We start from the raw sequence: 18,832 nt of genomic DNA, 5'->3' as shown, positions 1-18,832 counted from the left end.
GAAGGTTTTACCGGGCACCGATTCTCCTCTCGCCCCTGAAGCGGTTCCGTGGTGGGTTTGCTGCATGGGGGGCCCTGGGCACCCCCGGGACACAGCCCGGTACCCGCTGTCGCGCTCACCAGTCAGCCCAGTCGTTTTTTGTTTCAACACGTACTTGTGAGAAATCTTGAGTTCCGATTGCCACGTGCCGATGTTCTCGACAAAATTTATTTGTAGCCTGTATTTTACATTCAGTTTTTTATACTTTTTTTTGTTTTTAACTGGCATTTCCCCATCACTGAGCTCGGCGCTCCTTGTTCCTTTGTGCTGTCTCCACCCTCTGAGCTCTGAGGGTGGGAGGGTGAAGGTTTTACCGGGCACCGATTCTCCTCTCGCCCCTGAAGCGGTTCCGTGGTGGGTTTGCTGCATGGGGGGCCCTGGGCACCCCCGGGACACAGCCCGGTACCCGCTGTCGCGCTCACCAGTCAGCCCAGTCGTTTTTTGTTTCAACACGTACTTGTGCAAACTGTGCCACTGAAACTCCATCTCCACTTTGCTTTGGTGAGTCCCGAGAAGGAGGCCTGGTTCCTCGATGGGCGTTGGGAGGAGGGAACGGGGAGGGGGAACGAGGAGTTCCTGCTGAAAATTTATTTATGTTGTCGCGCTTTCCAGCGGCAATGTAACAACTGTAAACGGTAGACAATAAACTTATTTAATTAAGCTCTCTCCTGTGTCTTGTCTGTGCAAGATGTAATTCATATGCAAATTTTGATCGCTTCTGACATGCTTTGTTAGTGAGGTAGGTCACAGAATCAAAGGATGATATGGGTTTGGAAGGATGATCTGGAGATCATCTAGTCCAACCCTCCTGCCAAAAGAGGTCCACCCAGAGCAGGTTGCACAGGAATGTGTCCAGAGAAGGAGACTCCACCACCTCCCTGGGCAGCACGGTGAGCTCTGTCACCCTCAAAGTGAAGAAGTTCCTCCTCATGTTTAGGTGGAACTTCTTATGTTCCAGTTTGTGCCCATTTCCTCTTGTTCTGTCCCCGGGCACCACTGAAAAAAGACTGGCCCCATCCTCCTGACACCCTCCCTTTAATTATTTATAGGTGTTGATCAGATTCCCCCTCAGTCTTCTCCAGATTAAAAAGCCCCAAGTCCCTCAGCCTCTCCTCATAAGGGAGATGCTCCAGGCCCCTCATCATCTTTGTAGCCCTCTGCTGTCCCCTCTCCAGCAGTTCCCTGTCCTTCTGGAACTGGGGAGCCCAGAACTGGTCCCAGTGCTCCAGATGGGGCCTCCCCAGGGCAGAGCAGAGGGGCAGGATGACCTCTGGAAGGCTCTTTTTTTTAATCTTTATCCTTTCCAGAATGTAATTCTGATCAGTTTTTAACAGCCTGAATTAAAGAACAAATCTCAAGGTTCTTCTCCTTAAAAATCATTGAGCTTTTCCACTCAGCTGTAATCAATGGCTCTTTCCCTTCAATTTCACACTTCGATCTTTTCTGTCTTCTCTCATGTTTTGCTTGAAAGTAACTCTGTGTGGTTGGTGAAGGTAAGAAAATCTTCAGCAAGCTTTCTGCTTCATGGCTGGGCTGGAAAAGTCTTTTTAATGATGCGTGCTCACCCAAATTCATTTCAGAGCAAGGCTCTGACATTAGTACATGGTTATTGCAGCTCTTAGACCCTAACCTTTAAGCAGTGGTGGTTGGTTACGGTAGCAGAAGCTGTGGACTGGCTGCAGATACCCTGCAGGGCTGTTTGGTGAAAGACATACCTAGATGTGATGAGAGCTGTGTCCTACACCCTCTGGTGCACACCAGCGGAGGGCTTGTCGTTCTGTCATCATCCTCCTCCTCACAGTCATTATTTTCTTAGATCAAACAAACCCATTCTCACTTTTCCGGATAGTTTAGCTGGGGCTGAGAGAAGGCAGCAACACCTTCAGGTCTAAATCACAAAAGGAAGCTCCTGGGGCTGCTGTTCCAAACCCTGCAGCCTGGGCACGCACCACACACCCTGTCCCTCGGCACCTCTCGCTGCTCCTGCCATGGAAAACGTCCTGCAGTTCTTCAAACGCTGCTGCTTGTGAAGGAGAGAAAAGAGGGCTCTTCCTGCCGGCCTCGGCTCGTTACACACCTCGTTACACGGCCTCCCTCCGCTGAGATGTGAGTGCAATGACAAATACAGTGAGAAACGGGCCACTCTGAAAATTAAGCAGCGTTTTTATTATGATTATTCTGTCAGGACTTGATAGACCGAGCAGTCAGAAGAAATGCTTTTTGATAGTTACATAATTCCAGATAAAAATATCAGAATCATTCCTACAAATGCTTTTTTTTTTCCTTGCTCTACAAGTAGAGCAGAGGACCTTTGTTACAAGAAGAGTTAGACTTCTAAGCCATCTGAATTAGGCAGTTTTCAACTCGATTTCTCCTCGTCCGGTTCTAGAACTTCATGAAAGGGACTTGGAGCGGTTTTTCTGCCGCACGCTTCAGGGCCAAGGCGTAAGTGTAGACCCTGGCATCCACTGCAATGTGCTCTTCTGCTATGAGTTCTGAAAATTAAAAAAAATAAATCAATGATGAGATGTTGTTAGAACTTCTCTACGGAAATGTAAGTCCTTTACTAAAACGAAGCATTCCAGGTGACTTTTTAATGCTAACACCTAATGCTGTCACGAACTGAGACCTGGCCAAGTCTCTCTCAGCTTTTTGCTGGAGGTGATGCAGTATTTTGGGATGAGAAATGCTGTGAGGAGCTACGAGGTGAGAAGCTAAAGGTTTCTTGAAGCTCATTTTTTATGTCAGAAAGCTCTTACCGTCAATCCTTTGCAGCAGGTCGTTCTTCGGAAGTGAAATAACTTCCACAAATTCTAAGAGAGAAGAAAAATAAATGTATGCACCTTAAAATTAGTGACCAGTAGAGGAAGTAAATCGACTTCAGCGTCCTGTTTCTTACAGTTCAGAAGGGGAAACAAACTGGCTTAATGCTCATCACCATCCCAAAGCTGGGAGCCTTCATGGATCGCCACAAAGGCCAATTAAATGGGGGAAGGCAGTGACCAGGGTAATTAAAAAACAGGTTTGGCAGAAAGAGCTGGGGAAAACGGTGTAACTGACAGTTATGGGGGATAGTAATCCTGAGAGACCTCCCTCCTGAGTGTGGAAAATACACTGCTGAAGGGGACTTGGGGTTGGCTTATATTGTACAGGGATGGATTGATTGTAGATGTGTTTGAAAACCCAAAGAGCACTCAGAGAAATGAGTTTGTCCCTGATGAATGTGTGCTGGCTCACACTGCCCCTGTCCCTCTGCATCCCCTGGCTTTGGGGCTCCATCCACAGCTGTGGCGTATTCGGTCATTTGTATCATCTCCTCAGGTACCGGGGCCATGGGGACAATACCTGAAGTGACAATGCCCCTCAGGAATTTCCACCTCTAAGCTAAAGCCAATCTCATGCGTGTATAATTAGGGTCAGGATATTAACCAAACCCAAATAAAAAAAACAGTTTGAACTGACATTTTCTAAGTAAAACTTGCCATGCAGAGATCACACTTGACCTTACTGTCACTCTGAGCCAGCTACGTAACGTACCTCCGTCATCTGTAATGAAAACCAAAGAAGCAGTAAGTTAAGGATTTTGAAATACATGTGAGTTTACAACTCAAAAGCATCTTGATAGGTGACTGATTGATTGACACTAATTACTCCCAGCTCCAAGCCACAAATAAGAGGAATTTCTAGGTTCACAGTGCTTATGGCCCCCACTGAAGTTTGGCACCTAAATTTCTCATTCTGGGCGTGCCAGCACCGGACACAACATCCAGGCCTCCCCAGTGAATTTAGCAAAGAAACAGGGCTCTGCTCATCTAGAGTGATTTGAAGGACGTATGGCATCTAAGTCAGCTGGGAGCAAAGAGACTCAGTGGTAGGGATAGTTCTTTTAAACCCCGTCTGTCATTATTTTTAAATATTTTAAAATTTTTAAATAAATGCTACAAATTTTTAAATAAATAGTACAAAACTCACCGAGTTTTTGCTTGGGTCTTGTATTCTCAGCATCATCTCCGTTAATGGTGACGCTCACGATGTGTGTCGAGCTGTTTGACAACCCTGGGTCCAAGCAGAGAGCTGCCAACAAGGACAGGAAGAGGGTTATTTTTCAAAAGCAGAACTCGGGGACCTTGATATTTTAACAAAAGCCGTCACAGAAATATACCTGATACAACAGGAGAACATATATTTGGCGTATATTCATGCTGGAAGACTTGTGCAAAGTTTGCTTTCACAAGTTCTTAAAAGTAATGTTTCTGTAAGATTCCTCCTAAAACTTGTTTTCAGCGCCAAGGTTTGCTTTCCATTCCATAGACTGAAGACTAAACTGTAACCTATATATACTTATATATATATATTTACATACCTTATAGACTTTCTCAGCCCATTACAGTCTAATTCTGCCCTCACCAGTCTCCATCTCTCAGTCCCCAGCAAACATCTGTACCCAAGATGTCCCAGTCTCAGCTGTAATGACCTTTACTTGAAATCCTATGCAAGTTCCTCACCTTTCTGCCCACCTTCTCACATTTTCTTTATGGTTCTCCTTTTGCCTCCATTTTGCTTTATGTAGGAAGCACTGGATTGGCAACGGCCACATTCCAAAGGATCTCTGGATTTACTCCAGTTATTCTCTCCTTCCTCCCTTCTGGTTGGAGAACCCGTGTACTGTCACCTCCCCACGGCTGACGTGAAGGTGGCCTCTGCTCAGACTGCATCATGCAGCTGGTTTTTCTCCCTAAGTTCATGGATGTTGTTCACATTAATTTAGCAATTTAGACTTTTATACTAAAATGCTAAATCCCAGCTTGAGTAGTTCAGTTTTGTGTAAAGTATCTTAACTGCAAAGTTTTCCCCTACAGACATCAAGCTGTTGCTCTGGCCCTGTGTGTTTAACAGGAGCTCAGGCTCATTGGGATAGTGCTCCCTGCTGACCTGTAGACTTTTCTGCATAGATTTTTCCTGGAGTTTAGAGCATTTTAGACATTTAGAGTACCCATCAAAGACAGAATTAGTTTGGAAAAATAAAATGAAAAAAAAAAGAGCAAAGACCTGGAGTACATTCAACGACTTCCCCCTTGTACCCGGTTTCTTCCTCCAGCTCTCGCAAGGCAGCGCTTTCCGCAGTCTCATTTTCCTCAATGAGGCCTGGGAGAGAAATATTATACAAGAACCATTTACAAACCATCACCACTTACCCCCCGTGCCCATCCTGAGGTCTAAGCCAGCTTTACAAATGAGGTGAAACATTGTGTCACTGCCCTATTTCTACAGAGGGATAAATGGAGGCATCCAGAGGGATTCCAGCTGCAGGCTTCATCACGCTGCTGCCCATGTCTTCAGCTGGTTATCCACGGAAGCGTGTGGCCTTTCCCAGGAAATGACATTGATTTTCTCATGAGGGAAAGAAGCCAAATGCTTCAGCTCTTACAGAAAGGAGGTGTGGAGGGAAATGCAATATTCTACCAGCAGGTCACTCTGCAAAATGCCTCCAATCTGCTAAAAGCAACTATGTTTATTTTGTATTCTTCATTATCAAATACTCCTATTTCTGAATAGCACACTGAGCTAACAGAGCTCACCGCAATCTTCTGGTTAGAGCTACTTCATCAACCGTGACACTCTGAGCACATCTAAAGACACATTTCAGTCACTCACCTGCAGGAAATTCCAGGCAATAGCCGTTAATTGGGGGCCGGAACTGTTTCACCAGGACGATGCAGTCGTAGTGCAGAGTCCTCTGTAGCACCGCTATCACTGCTACACCTACACACAGCCAGGGAAGACACAAGGACATAGAATCTGAGTAGAACAGAAAGTGAGTATTTAGTGCTAGATCTGGAAAGGAAGCCAAGCGGTGTTACTCTGAGCATTAAATGTTTAGATGCCTCCTCCAGAATCCTGAGCGATGAGTTTAAGCTCCTTATATCTTGCATAATGAGAGATAAAAGCCCAAAATGGGGTCTTCAAAATACCCCAGCAAACGAGAGGCACATGTACCAAGCAAGACCGAGCCTCAGCTCACCAATCCCTAGGGAAGGGGGCTCTTGCCTGCGGAGACCGTTTGAAGTCATATGGAATCCCCTCCTACACTCCTTTCACAGCTAAACCATGTCCCTCTTTTGCCCAAAGAGAAGTGTATCCCTTGCCCCTACCAGCAGACCCAATTCACCCGTCTGTGAGCTGCTCTCTATCAGGGCAACCATCACATCTTTGAAATCGCTCCGTCGTTCTAAAGTGAATACAATGATCTTGGTAAAAAAACACTCCTTCCAGGGAGGCTCTGGTTCTTCAGCCCTGAAGTCAGCATTCCATTAGCCCGCGCTTGCTCAGGGGCACAGCAACCTCTGCTGAGCTATTTGTTCTGCATCCTCATCCATCCAGAAACGGACGGGCTCTAACGCTGCGCTGAGTTTATGAGAAGAACTCTCACAGGAAAAAAATCAAAGTGAAAAAAAAAGTCACCAATGTCTTACCATCAGCTGAAACGCCCTTCTTGTTGCCAGTACGCTTTACAGTTTCCCAAGTTCTGTTTAACACAGTGAAAAGAACAAATGAATACATTAAAAGGAACAATATCTACTTGTAAGTCTTCTTCTACCCTTGCTTAAAAGCAAAATATACCATCACACAGTGAGGCCCAGTAAGAAGGCAGCTGGCCTTAGACAAGCCCTGGCATGTGCTGGCACTATAAAATGTCTGTAGTAGAATTTTGTTTTGCCTACCTAAAGGAAGGAGAGAGAAAGACATAAATGATTGGCACAGAACAGACAAGTCTTATAAAAGCGATTCTGGAAAAGCGCAAAATAAAGCAATTTATATATTAAACACGTCAGATTTTGAAAGACAGTTTTGTAACAAGACCATGCGCATTCTATCTTCTATCTTGCTTTTGCATAAGGTTTATAGTGAAAGTCACTGTGAACTCTCAGCTCGGTTACTGCTGCAGATGAGGAGCACAAAGGCAAGGAAGAGGAAAGCTTCTCTCGCAAAATAAGCAATGGGATGAGTAAAAAACAAAAATCCACCAGCAGTAGAAATCCTTTCACAAAAGCTCCAATCTTTGCTATTTTTTAGAAGGCTACTTTGCTGATGAACTGGGAGGCACTAGAGAAAGCAAACAGTACAGAATCTAATAGATTAAGGGGGGGAAGTAAAGCCGTGGTGTCACATCTAGATAAATACAGCAAAACTGAAGCACAGAGAAGAACCGAACGGGTGTGACAATATACAACAGGCCAGTAACTTGTCAGTAGTATGCAAGATCCAGCACCATCAGCAGGGAAAAAAGCCCTTAATGAAGAAGCAGAAAAGCCACAATGAATTCTCTGATCATCACGGTCTATTTGCAGAATTAGAACTTGCTTCTGCGCAGCCTCTTGACAAGGGACAGAAACTAGTAAGTAAACCAGGGTCCAATGCCCAAGAGACTTGGGAGCCAAACTTGAGCCCACGCGCTGGTCCAGCTGCCAGAGCAAGACTTTTTTTTTTTTCCTCTGAACAGTACGAACTATAAAGGAATTGCACAATGAAGAGATCTCATCTGGTGTTGAGCAATAGGTTTGTAACACTCACATTCTCCAGCCTGGGGCTGGCCCGCACAACTGGGAACCATTACAGGAATCTGAAATGCCAGAGGGCAATTACCTGGTTTTACCAAAGGGATCAGTGTAAGTTGTTTCTTCAAGCTTCAACCATTTTCTTTCTACGATTACCTAAAATAAAGAATTCTTTGTTATACACATTATAAGATCAATCCCAAAGAGGTTTGGGGCTTAAGGAGAGAAACAACACAACTATTTTTGGATTCTTTTGAAGACAAAATCTCAGCATCAGAATACATGCAGGACTGTGCAACAACATTCCTGTAGCTAATATGGAAAAAAAAATACATTTACTCCTAGTCCTTGAATAGGAATAGAAATTAAGTCCTTTTCTTAACTTGACTTTTATAATCAAGTTTCAATGAATTCAGTGGAAAATCCTCATCTTTTCAGAAGGATTTTACAAAGGTCATGTTTCAGCAGAGAAAGAAAAAGGGGGCACTGGTCTGCCCGGACTTTAGCTACGCTGGTGATCGCGAGCACCCACTTATCAGAGGGCACGGCCTAACATCTAAACATGCAAGACCAAAAACCAAACTATTTTGAAACTTTTCTTGCCAGGATGTCAGGCTGTGCCCTTGTGTAAACTGCTGTTTTCTGTAACTGCGAGCAGTGATACATACCTGCCCTTTTTAGGAGAGCTGCTGATTGAGTGCTTGGCATTAACATTATTACAAAATGTCTATTCTGAGCTAAATGACTTTATTTTCCCCGTGATGTTTCCTCATCTTTTACGTAATTACTTTAAAAGAGAAAAATCCCTAGGTATTAGCCCAGCAGTTCACTTCTTTTAATGTAACTTGTATTTTAAGCTTTGCTAAAGGTATAGGCAGACAAGAAGCTCGTCTCCAAAATTTTGTATCAAGTTGGCCATAGGTCTGACCACAGAAATCAGAAATAATCAGCAAGATAATCAAATTACTTCCTATTGTCTAACGAGACACGCTGCTGACAGCAACAGAACAAGCATAAGCAAGGGGAAAAGAGGATCTGGGAGAAAACCCACAACATTAAATTGTAGCAAAGGATGAAGTCCGAGAGGCCATTCATGTAGTTGGACACTACAATCCTCTGACACAGGACAAGGGCCCGTGTGGCCGTGTAGATCTTGAAATTAACAGTGAGAGACTCACCAACTAAAAAAAGAACAGAGAAATGAAATGTACTATATGATGCAGCTATAACTGGAGTACAGAAGCGCAGTCCAGCATCAGCTGGAGGCAGAAGGCAAATCAGAAGCGATTCAGGTGTCCAGTAAATTATAACTGAGCTGGATGAACTCATGTAATTCTTAAAATGTGTTCTTCAGAACAATTCTTTGGATAGGCATTTGAAATGACAATCGCACTCCTATGGCTGTAAACACAGCTTGTAATCACAGTTTTGGCATTTATTTTGGAAAGTATATTTCCACATAAGAGGAATTGGCAAAGGAGAGCTATGTGTTCTGAAAGGGGCTTTCTAATGGCTCTGTGGTCACAAAGCCAGAAAAGAGAAGGAAAGAAGAAGATGAACTATATTATGCTGATTGGGGGTTGGACAAGATGCTCTCCAGAGGTCCCTTCCAACCCCATGTGATTCTATGATTACAGGTACAAGAAGTAATTCCCTTTGGAAGCATTCAGGTGTATTTAAAATAGCTTTGCATCCACTCCTAGATCAGTGCAGAACTAAGGCACAGGAAGATTCAAAATGGAAACAGATGAAAATCGTGTTCCATTGGTTATTCAAGGAGAGGAATAAATATACTTCAGTTAAGTAAACACAGCCAGACATTTTGTGTTAATGAATTTTTTTTAAACATCACAGAGAACACAAAGGATTAGATTATTGATCGTGGTCCCTTACTGCTGCAGCATTCAACCGAACTGGCAGATCAGATCATTACCCCTGTCATCAAGTTACCATTTGCTAAGAAGAAAGGGGAAAATGGTTGAAATTAGAACCATACCATGGTCCCCAGGAATCCTGGAGGAAAAAGAGATCCCTAGTTTGTAAGAAATTAGACCTATTCAAGCTCCAAAAAGACAAAATTAAAAAAAAAAAAAGAAAAAAGAAATAAGTAGGTTTTAAGTGTACAAAACAAACCACCTCACACAAAGTGTCTTATTTTAATCAGATATTCTTAAGTTTTTGGCCTCTACTGTCACGGAGCAATAATTAAAAAGTACTACAGGTCATGTAGCATAAATATTTACAATGGAAGTGTTCCACAATCCTCTAAAGTTAAGTCAAACCCTTGCTGCTAACAGCCTGCAGGGTGAGAAAACAGAAAGTTGTCACGTTTCCCTAGAAAAAACTGAGAATTTTGTCACCTGCCTTGTCGGATGCGCAATTAAAACCTGTGGAAGCTGGCCCAGAAGTGTAACTTCTGCTTTGCTAAATCCTCTACTTAGGGCCTCAGGACACTTTGCAGGATGTGTTGCACTTACCATACTCAGTTTTAGAATGATTTATTTTTATTCCTTTACCTATTACTTTGATGGGCAAATAATATCTGCTTTTGCTTACAGCAGCCTGACTGTGGGTTCCCAGAAGCAGGAAGAAGGAAGTAAGATCAGCTGCTACTTTCATGAAAGAAGATATTCCAACATCAGACCATGTAGTTACTGAAGAGTCACAGAACCACTTTCAATATAAGGGCCATTGGCAGAGGCACGGTAAATACTCTCCCACATTAATCCCACAAAATGACTGAAAAAACTAAGTAGCTTAAAATATGTAAACTCTAGTTACAAGTTTCCAAGGACACCAAAGAGTAAAACATTCCAAAGGAGAAGGACTAATAGGTCTTAATAGAAAACCCCAAAAGCTTACAAAAATTAACTTCTTTATGCTTGAGAAATATTCATAGTAAAAAAACCCCAAGGGGAAAAGTCATAAATATACCCCAATAATGTGAGTCTCTTCTTTCTGACAAAGTTTTGTGCCTTGAAATTGAAAGAAATTACAAGACTATGTTCATTTCAAGGAAAGAACACTGGATAAAAGAAACTACACGTGTGCTATAACAGCGTTGATGCTGTTTCCAAACCTGCCTTTAGCACCATTCATTTAAAAGAGAATAGAAACAATATTTAGTAGTTTAAATTAGGGTGCAAGCGCTCCTAATAAGCACCCAGAAGTAACTCCAAATTCCCTCCTCAGGACTGAGTATTTTCTGATTCTGTGAGCGCAATATTTTTTGAAAAAAATCTTACCACTTCCTTACTAATGTCTTTAGAACAGCAATTACCTAAATTCAAACTCTTTCAGAAAGCATCAAAGAAGGTACAATCCTAAATGTTAAGGTAACCCTCAGTGGTTCATCCTAAAGGAAAGGAAACAAGGCTGAGCTTCATGATCCACTCGTTTCCACAGTCTCTCGGAGGTATCAGCATTATTTCTGAACATTGAAATCGGCTTGAACAGACAATACAAGAAACAACTGCAAAATTCTAAAACAAAAGCAGCTTAAAATAGTGCAACACTGTAGACTTCTCTCTCCCCATAGATACTTCGTATGATTATTTCAACAAAGAGAAATGTCACCTATTTTAAACTCTCTGACCATCAGGAAGAAGTATTTTGTCTATTGAACAGATTTTACAAATGTACAGCATCTATAGCATTTCTTACTCTGCACCCACAAGCATTCTGACCAGTCTCAAGTAATTGTTATTTAACAATTAAACATGTATCAAACCCCAAGCATGCTATACCTCTTCTTTAAGGACGAATTGTCTAGCAGTTTTTGGAACTTCTGTGGATGTCTCAGCTGCCATTTTCAGGAATGTCAGGCTCTTCCCCCTCCTGTGCAAAGTCCAGATTACTATGAAACAAAGTCAATATTTGCTTTCAGAGTAAAGTTAAAAGGTTCACTTCTGCATTGTAAATTAACAAATAAAACTTTCTGGAGAAAGTCAGGGCATGTGATGGCAAGTGCCATTCACATTTTCAGCTTCACCTGATGGTTTCAGAGTCAAACAATTCAAAGGAGAAGCGGAAGTTTGGGTCAAATCCTTGACTTACATAGATGTAACAGCCCTATCAGCTGCTGAGTAGCTGTGCTGGCTGAAGACACCCTCCAAAACTATTCAAAGGGCAGACACACACAGGGACAGAATTGATCTAATTTAGTCAAATCGTTTCATTCTGATCTGGGTGAAGTGTTCTGTCAACACAGCGTTACCACAACAGGACTACGGACTCCGCTGTGAAAGTGGAAAAAAATCTTGCATTAAGCAGAGTTCGGGGGTAAAAATGACCCACTACTGAGAAAGAACCAGAACTAGAAACTACCTCCACCTTACACACATCACAAATAAACAAGTAAATGACTCAATCCTTCTCCCAAAAAAACAAGGTCAAAAAGTCACCCCTGTGTTGCAAGTCTAGGTGGCACGTGGAGGTAGCGTGACCAAAGCACGTCAGTCTCTCCTACTGGGAAGGAGGTGGCTAACACCATGCGAAAGGCAACTGAACTCTTAGCATTGATGGTCATAAACTTTCCATAAAGTCAACAGGAATCTTTCCGTTGACTTCAAATGGGATTTCAGTAAGGCTCTGGGGGGGTCTCCAGCAATGAACAGTACCAGAAGTGTGTGATCACCTTCCCTGTTGTACTCAGTTTTGGCACTTTCATTTTTTACTTCACCTTTATCCTTTTATGGTAACATCTGCTGCACCTTTGTGAAACATGTAAGAACATGCACCAACATGAGCTTCCTTACATATAAGATTTGCATTTAATTCCACAAAGTAGTTAAGAGGAATAGGTAGTACAAAATATTTCTGCTCGTCAGCAGGATCAAATCTAACTTCCTCCAATAAAAATCCATAAATCCATTTCCTAAAAATGTACACAGTGCAGGCTCTTTCTTAAGTCTTAAAACAGTCTTGTTGGATGAAATAGGTTACAGTGATCAATCATTCCAATTATCTTTCTGTAACAAATCCTAAAAAGGAACCCTGACTTATTAAATACAGTTCTGTTCTTTTAAAACCTGTTACATCATCCTTTCTTGAAGCAATGAAGCTCCATCTTAAAACCACATAGGTTTACTATCCACCTTATTACTACTTGATGAAAAACTGTTCTAGAATCTCACTTATCTTCCATTTTCTATCCCCCATTAGTTCAGTTAGCCGTTACCCATTTGCTCTTGAGCCAGCAATGTCTCAAACTCTTTTCACTTAGGACTGGAGAATGGCATGGCATCTTGCGGTGCCTCTAAAATACAAGATCAGGCTTTCCATCAAACTCATGCAAAAGAAGCACAGCCCAGCTCAGCAGTTCCAAGAGGTTCCTGGTCATCCAGAGGAAACAGCAAAGGAGGCTCTGTGTGATACCCGAAGTATCCAGCTTTAAAAATGTAAAACCCTCACATACCTAGTTACAAGAAATTCACCTCCTATGTTTGGAAAGAATTGCAACCTTTTTGACTGACAATATAAACATATCAAGAGTGTAGATGGTGAACCATATCCTTGTTAAACTTTGGTTTGGGTTATTTTTTGATCAGGCTGACTAAGTCTTCCTCTTCTATTCTCCCCTCACAGGAAATCCTGTTCCATTGATCATACTAATCCTTCCACATGAGCTTGCAAGTATCAGTGTATCTTTCTCAAACACGGATTACCACAATTGAACCCTAAATCCCACAAGCAGCTCTAGTAATGGTTTGTACAAGGGCATTAAACTTACCTATAGCAGTTACAAGTACATACTAGAACCTCATCTCACAGTGAAGCTCTTCTCAACGTAGCTTGCTCTCTTCTGCAGCAGAGAGATTCGAGGGTGGCTTGCGACTTAAAATAACAAAAAATTACACAGCTTCAGTGGTTACAATGATCACTAAAATCTAAAATAGGTGAAAACGAGAAGTCTATCTCAGCTTCTGCAGTTTCCAACTCCTCCACAAGTGGGTGCAATAACTCTATGTATGAGCGACATTTTCAAAAGTTCCACCAAAAAGTAATTTTTTCCAAATTCCGCTGACTGTACTGAAGCGAGAAGTTCTGCTGTTAGAAAGCTGAAGTATCTTTTGGTGAAACGGAGGCTGCCATTCTGGTATCTCACATTACTCACACTGCCAAGGGTGGCAACACCTTTTCTTCATAAGATTAGCTGCAACTGAAAATTAAACTTGACACTACAATGTTAGGTCTCTCAAGCCCCATGTTAGGTTTCAGAATAGACCTTGTCTCGCAGCCCTCAGACAGAAAAGTTCTTCCATCTCATAAAATTACCACAGCATCATTGGAGTTTAAAAATGCAACGCAGCTCCCACAGCAGCCTGGGAACCCAACTACTCGACTTAACGATTGCATACTCAGGCCTGAAAAAGGAATACCATTTATATAAGGTGTAACTTTATTCCTGTTGCTTATTCTTTTATTGTACGGCTTTCTTTTCAAGGCAACGTCCAACCTTTCTACAGTTTCCAAACTATCCTTCCCAGGAGTTAAAATCCTAAGCCAACTGAGGCCTGTGAATCAGCTTAGAGCGCTACCAAGCTACCGGGGCTTTACATTAAACTATCCAAGTCACGATAGATGGATTAGCTTCTCTAAATCGCTTCTCAAAAGGTATTCTCTGATCCAAACTACACATCCCAGCTGAGAGCGACCAGATTTAATGGAAGCTCAGCAATGGTGTCCTAAGCCAAGCTCAAGATAAAATAAAATAGCAGGTTTCTAATGAAGAGTGTGCAAAATGGACACCGGCAGTGGTTTATGCACAATTTAACCAACAGCACGCTGAGATAGGCGTCCTGAAGACAAACATCACTAAAAGCTCCTAAGTCACTTTAAACTTGTTACCACCAGTCAGCATGCTTGCATTTCACAGAACTGTATGATCACCCGATTGAAAGGGACCTTTAAGATCATGGAGTCCAACCAACACTGCCAAAACCACCACTAAACCACGTCCCTCAGCACATCTGCCCGTCCTTTAAATACCTCCAGGGATGGTGATTCCACCATTTCCCCAGGCAGACTGTTCCAATGTTTGACAACACTTTTGGTGAATTTTTATTTTTTTTTTCTTCCTAAAATCCAATCTCAACCTTCCCTGACATAACTGGAGGTCATGACCAGATAGTTCCCTCTCCTTTGTGAAGTGGAAAGCCCAGAACTAGACACACTACTCCAAATGTGGCCTCACCAGGGCACGGTAGAGGAGGAGGATGACCTCCCTCGACCTGCTGGCCATACTCTTTTCAATGCGCTCCAGCAGACCACTGGCTTTCTTAGCCACAAGAACACATCGTTGCCCCATGGACAACTTCTTGTCCACCTGGGACTCCCAGATCCCTCTGCAGAGTTGCCTTCCAGAAGGTCAACCCCTAACCTGCACCAGTGCATGGAAACCCTACACAAGCACATGCAAAGCAAGAAAGGAAAGCCCGCTAGGCGGGGAAAAAACACCTCCAGCTCCTTTAAAACCACCCGTGTTCTCCAGGTAACCGCCTAGGAACGTCCCCCCCCGCCCCGGCTCAGGCCACGCACACGTACGAGGCCGGGAGAGCGGTCCGGCAGCTGAGGGGAGGCGCTGCCGCGGGTGGGTGAGGTGAGATCGGGGACGACCGGGACCGAGGAGCGTTGAGGCGTCGGTGTCTGAGGTGAGCTGAGGCGAGGGGACCGTGTGCAGCGCTGAGGCGGGGCCGTGTAGCGCCGCGCCGTGCCGTGTGCAGCGCCGATGGCGGGCCGGGTGGCACCGAGAGCTGAGGGAACTAAGGTTCCGAGCGGAGCGGGAGCTTCCGGGAGCGGTGTAGCGGGGTGGGGGTAAACGGGCCGCACCGGGGTCGAGTGAGGGGGAGGATGAAGAAGGAGCAGGTGGTTCGCTGCCAGTTCTCCGTGTGGTACCCGCTCTTCAAGGCCGTCACCATCCGCAGGTGAGGGGAGGGGTTTGGGGCTGGGGGTGGCTGGGCCCTGGCGGTGTGGGGCTGGGCTGGATGTAGGCCTAGGCCGGGAAAAGCAGGGTGTGTGGAGGGGTGTAGGTGTGTGGGGGGGTGCTGGGCTGGGTTGGAAATGGGTTTGGGTGAGATTAAGGGGACCTGTGTGGTACAGAGCTGGGATGGAGGTGAGGAAGGCTTGACCAAACTGGAGTTCCAGGAGTTGGGGGCTCCTTCCTACACCCTGAGGGGGTGTTTTGGGCAGGCCAGGCACCCCTGCCCTCCTGGTGGGACTGATAGCCACATCATTGTTCATCCCACTTGGTTGCTCAAAGCAACTGAGGCTGAACCCACCTAAACCAAGTGGCTGACTTCATCTTTCTATGTGTTTCTGGGAGGTATAGCAAATTCTGCAGTCTCTAAGGTGCTGCTGCACGTCATCACGAGATGTTTGGGAGAACTGCTGGTAACTCGGGAAAGTCAAGCTCAGGATAGTTGGTCTGTTGGATCAAAAAGTGCTGACAGCAGACTTTAGTAATCAAAGCATTTAATATTTTATGGCTTTTAGTGTTTGACACGTGTGTATTTTTTGTAAGTTTAGTAATAGTCCTGTGTTTTCAGAACATTTGGGTGGTATAGGCATATTTTGGTTTGTATATTACAAGGGAAACATTTAGTTAAAGCAACATCTTGTCTTCTTCCGCTGGCTGGACATGCCAGTTCTTTGAATGTCTCAGAGCTTTGAAGGAGTGGGGTATTTTTGTGCATTTCATGTAAAATTTTTGCGTCTTTCTCCTCTACTTCACTGGAGGGAAAACGGGCATTGCTTTTTGGGAAGGGATGAGAGGAGAGAAAAAGAAATAGATTTTTTCATAGATACTGTTATTGAGGTATGTTTATTAAAAAAAACCCACAAATTATTTCTGTTTAACTCTTTTTATTATTTTAACAAGTAATATTAATATAAATTATTAAAGAAATTCTCATGTTTCTTCCAGTGTCATACTTCCCCTGCCAGACAATGTGAAAGAATATTTGCTGGATGATGGAACGCTTGTGGTTTCTGGAAGGTAAAGAGTGTTTTCCTCCCTCCCTCTAAGTATTAATGCAGTTTTATGTTCACAGTTCTATTTTGTATACACATATTATATTTTACATAATGAGTTTTTAAAATTTGACCAGTCTGGCTGTAGTAAACCTCACGCTATATGAACATGTGAATGGGCTGAGTGTTGCTGTTAGTAAAAGGACTTGCTGGTGCCTGATGCAGATCCTAAAATACATGTAATACTTTTCATTCTAAACCAAGTGGAGACAGTTCCTTCATTTTTTCTCCACCTTTCCTTGTGAAATCTACAAGTCTCTGGGGTGCACAGCCTGCTGGTTTGTGTGTGGTTGCTGTTATATGGGTAGCTCCAGCTCAGAGGCTTTCCTGTCCCATGCCATTCACTTGCCTGCTGCCTTATCCAGGGGTGAAGTGACACTACCTGAGTTTAATTCTCAATAAGATACTGTATATGTAAAATCCTAGTAAAGACTGAGTTTGACTTATCATTTGCATACATATAATCCATGCGTATGATAAGGGTGAATGTCCTGTATGTATACCTATGCCAAGATTTTGGATATGGGTAGCTCCAGCTCAGAGGCTTTCCTGTCCCATGCCATTCACTTGCCTGCTGCCTTATCCAGGGGTGAAGTGACACTACCTGAGTTTAATTCTCAATAAGATACTGTATATGTAAAATCCTAGTAAAGACTGGAAGGTAAAGAGTGTTTTCCTCCCTCCCTCTAAGTATTAATGCAGTTTTATGTTCACAGTTCTATTTTGTATACACATATTATATTTTACATAATGAGTTTTTAAAATTTGACCAGTCTGGCTGTAGTAAACCTCACGCTATATGAACATGTGAATGGGCTGAGTGTTGCTGTTAGTAAAAGGACTTGCTGGTGCCTGATGCAGATCCTAAAATACATGTAATACTTTTCATTCTAAACCAAGTGGAGACAGTTCCTTCATTTTTTCTCCACCTTTCCTTGTGAAATCTACAAGTCTCTGGGGTGCACAGCCTGCTGGTTTGTGTGTGGTTGCTGTTATATGGGTAGCTCCAGCTCAGAGGCTTTCCTGTCCCATGCCATTCACTTGTCTGCTGCCTTATCCAGGGGTGAAGTCATACTACCTGAGTTTAATTCTCAATAACATAAGCTATATGTAAAATCCTAGTAATGATTGAGTTTGACTTATCATTTGCATACATATAATCCATGCGTATGATAAGGGTGAATGTCCTGTATGTATACCTATGCCAAGATTTTGGATGGAGAAGAATGAGGTGAATAGATAGGAAAAACAGTCTTTATTCTTTGCTTTCTGCTTAGAATCTCATTGTATGGCTTCCTTATAAATGATAGATTATTGCATGCATACGTCTTGTTAATGATCAGAAATCAGTCCACACTCCATCATTTCCTAACCAGTAGTTTGCATCTCACAGAGCAACCAATTATGCTGTGAGAGTAAGGGAGTTATGTCTAAATTCTGAGGAATAAATTTATATAAAATTGAAGCTGTTTCTACACCTTATGAAGACGAAAGGTCTTTTTAAATTTAATTTTTTTTTTTAAATTAAAGATATATAGAAAATTGGAATTGTTTTTTAAACCATTTTGGATAAGAGACAATATTCTCACCTGCTCCTGCAGAATTGTGCAACGTATTTTAGCAGCAGCCACTTGTTTTTTAATAAGCTTTCAGAAAAGCTGAAACTGAGGGTTTGATGTTACAGCTGTGTCATACAAACAATTTCTGCTGTTTTCAATGGAGTAGTGGACAGCTGTATAATTGACTTTAATTATATTTTTTTTAAGATGTTTTCAATTTAAAATTCCTTTTAGAAACCAATTTTTCTCTGAGTTGAACTTTATTAGCTAGAAGTGAATGTGATCTTGTAGTCAAGGCCAAGATTGCTTTTAATCTGCAGTCAGATATCTGACCTCTAGATCTCAAAAACTGAGTTGGTATTTTAATCCCTATGGAAGTGCATTAAGGAGCTGCAGAGACTTGGCTTGTTAAGCGTTGATTTTTGTCAGGGTTGCACATTTGAACTTACCCTGTTTGCAATGCTGACTTGTTGTGAATAATAATCTTTTCCAAGAGTTTGGTCTTCTCCTTTCAGATCTTCACACTTAGTTATATTGGCTAAAGAACTTGAAAAACGACCTAAAATTTCAAGGCAATATTTGCAGTCAAGTGCTTTCTCCCAGATATGTTAGTGTCACAACAGCGGATTTCATACGTGCAGAAAAAGA

General features: G+C 42.8%; 2 protein-coding genes across 7 annotated transcripts in view; one reads left to right on the top strand and one right to left on the bottom strand.

Moving 5' to 3' along the window:
* Positions 1–2,179: 2,179 nt before the first annotated feature.
* Positions 2,180–15,279, bottom strand: NUDT5 (nudix hydrolase 5). Of its 6 annotated transcripts, none has more exons than XM_014949085.1 (11): positions 15,141–15,279; positions 13,327–13,430; positions 11,342–11,451; positions 7,684–7,751; positions 6,513–6,565; positions 5,695–5,802; positions 5,089–5,184; positions 4,012–4,113; positions 3,577–3,585; positions 2,799–2,852; positions 2,180–2,534 (listed from the first exon to the last, which is right to left on the bottom strand). In XM_014949085.1, exons 3-11 carry the CDS (start codon positions 11,402–11,404, stop codon positions 2,425–2,427), a joined length of 663 nt encoding a protein of 220 aa, XP_014804571.1. In that variant the 5' UTR covers positions 11,405–11,451; positions 13,327–13,430; positions 15,141–15,279; the 3' UTR covers positions 2,180–2,424. The 6 variants fall into 6 exon arrangements, with proteins under 6 accessions (XP_014804571.1, XP_014804575.1, XP_014804573.1 ...); XM_014949089.1 differs by having other exon boundaries at positions 11,342–11,432; XM_014949087.1 differs by having other exon boundaries at positions 15,135–15,272.
* Positions 15,280–15,343: 64 nt separating this feature from the next.
* CDC123 (cell division cycle 123) overlaps positions 15,344–18,832 on the top strand; it is a 49,861-nt gene continuing 46,372 nt past the window's right edge. Inside the window, exons 1-2 of the mRNA XM_014949092.1 lie at positions 15,344–15,520; positions 16,519–16,590. Coding sequence (XP_014804578.1) covers positions 15,447–15,520; positions 16,519–16,590 — 146 coding nt within the window. The 5' untranslated portion in view covers positions 15,344–15,446. The remainder of the gene's footprint in view (positions 15,521–16,518; positions 16,591–18,832) is intronic.

Source organism: Calidris pugnax, unplaced genomic scaffold, assembly GCF_001431845.1.
Source record: "Calidris pugnax isolate Ruff unplaced genomic scaffold, ASM143184v1 scaffold125, whole genome shotgun sequence".
In the NCBI taxonomy this organism is placed as follows: Eukaryota; Metazoa; Chordata; class Aves; order Charadriiformes; family Scolopacidae; genus Calidris; species Calidris pugnax.
The sequence above is the reverse complement of the archived record's forward strand: the minus strand, read 5'-3'. Positions and strand labels throughout refer to the sequence as shown.

Coding starts and splice junctions, on each gene's coding strand:
- NUDT5 (XM_014949085.1), bottom strand. CDS start 11,404: ATGGCAGCTGAGACATCCACAGAAGTTCCAAAAACTGCTAGACAATTC. Junction 4,114..5,088: donor AGTCGTTGAATGTACTCCAG/GTCTTTGCTCTT, acceptor CCTTGTTGGCAG/CTCTCTGCTTGGACCCAGGG. Junction 2,535..2,798: donor CCTGCTGCAAAGGATTGACG/GTAAGAGCTTTC, acceptor TTTAATTTTCAG/AACTCATAGCAGAAGAGCAC.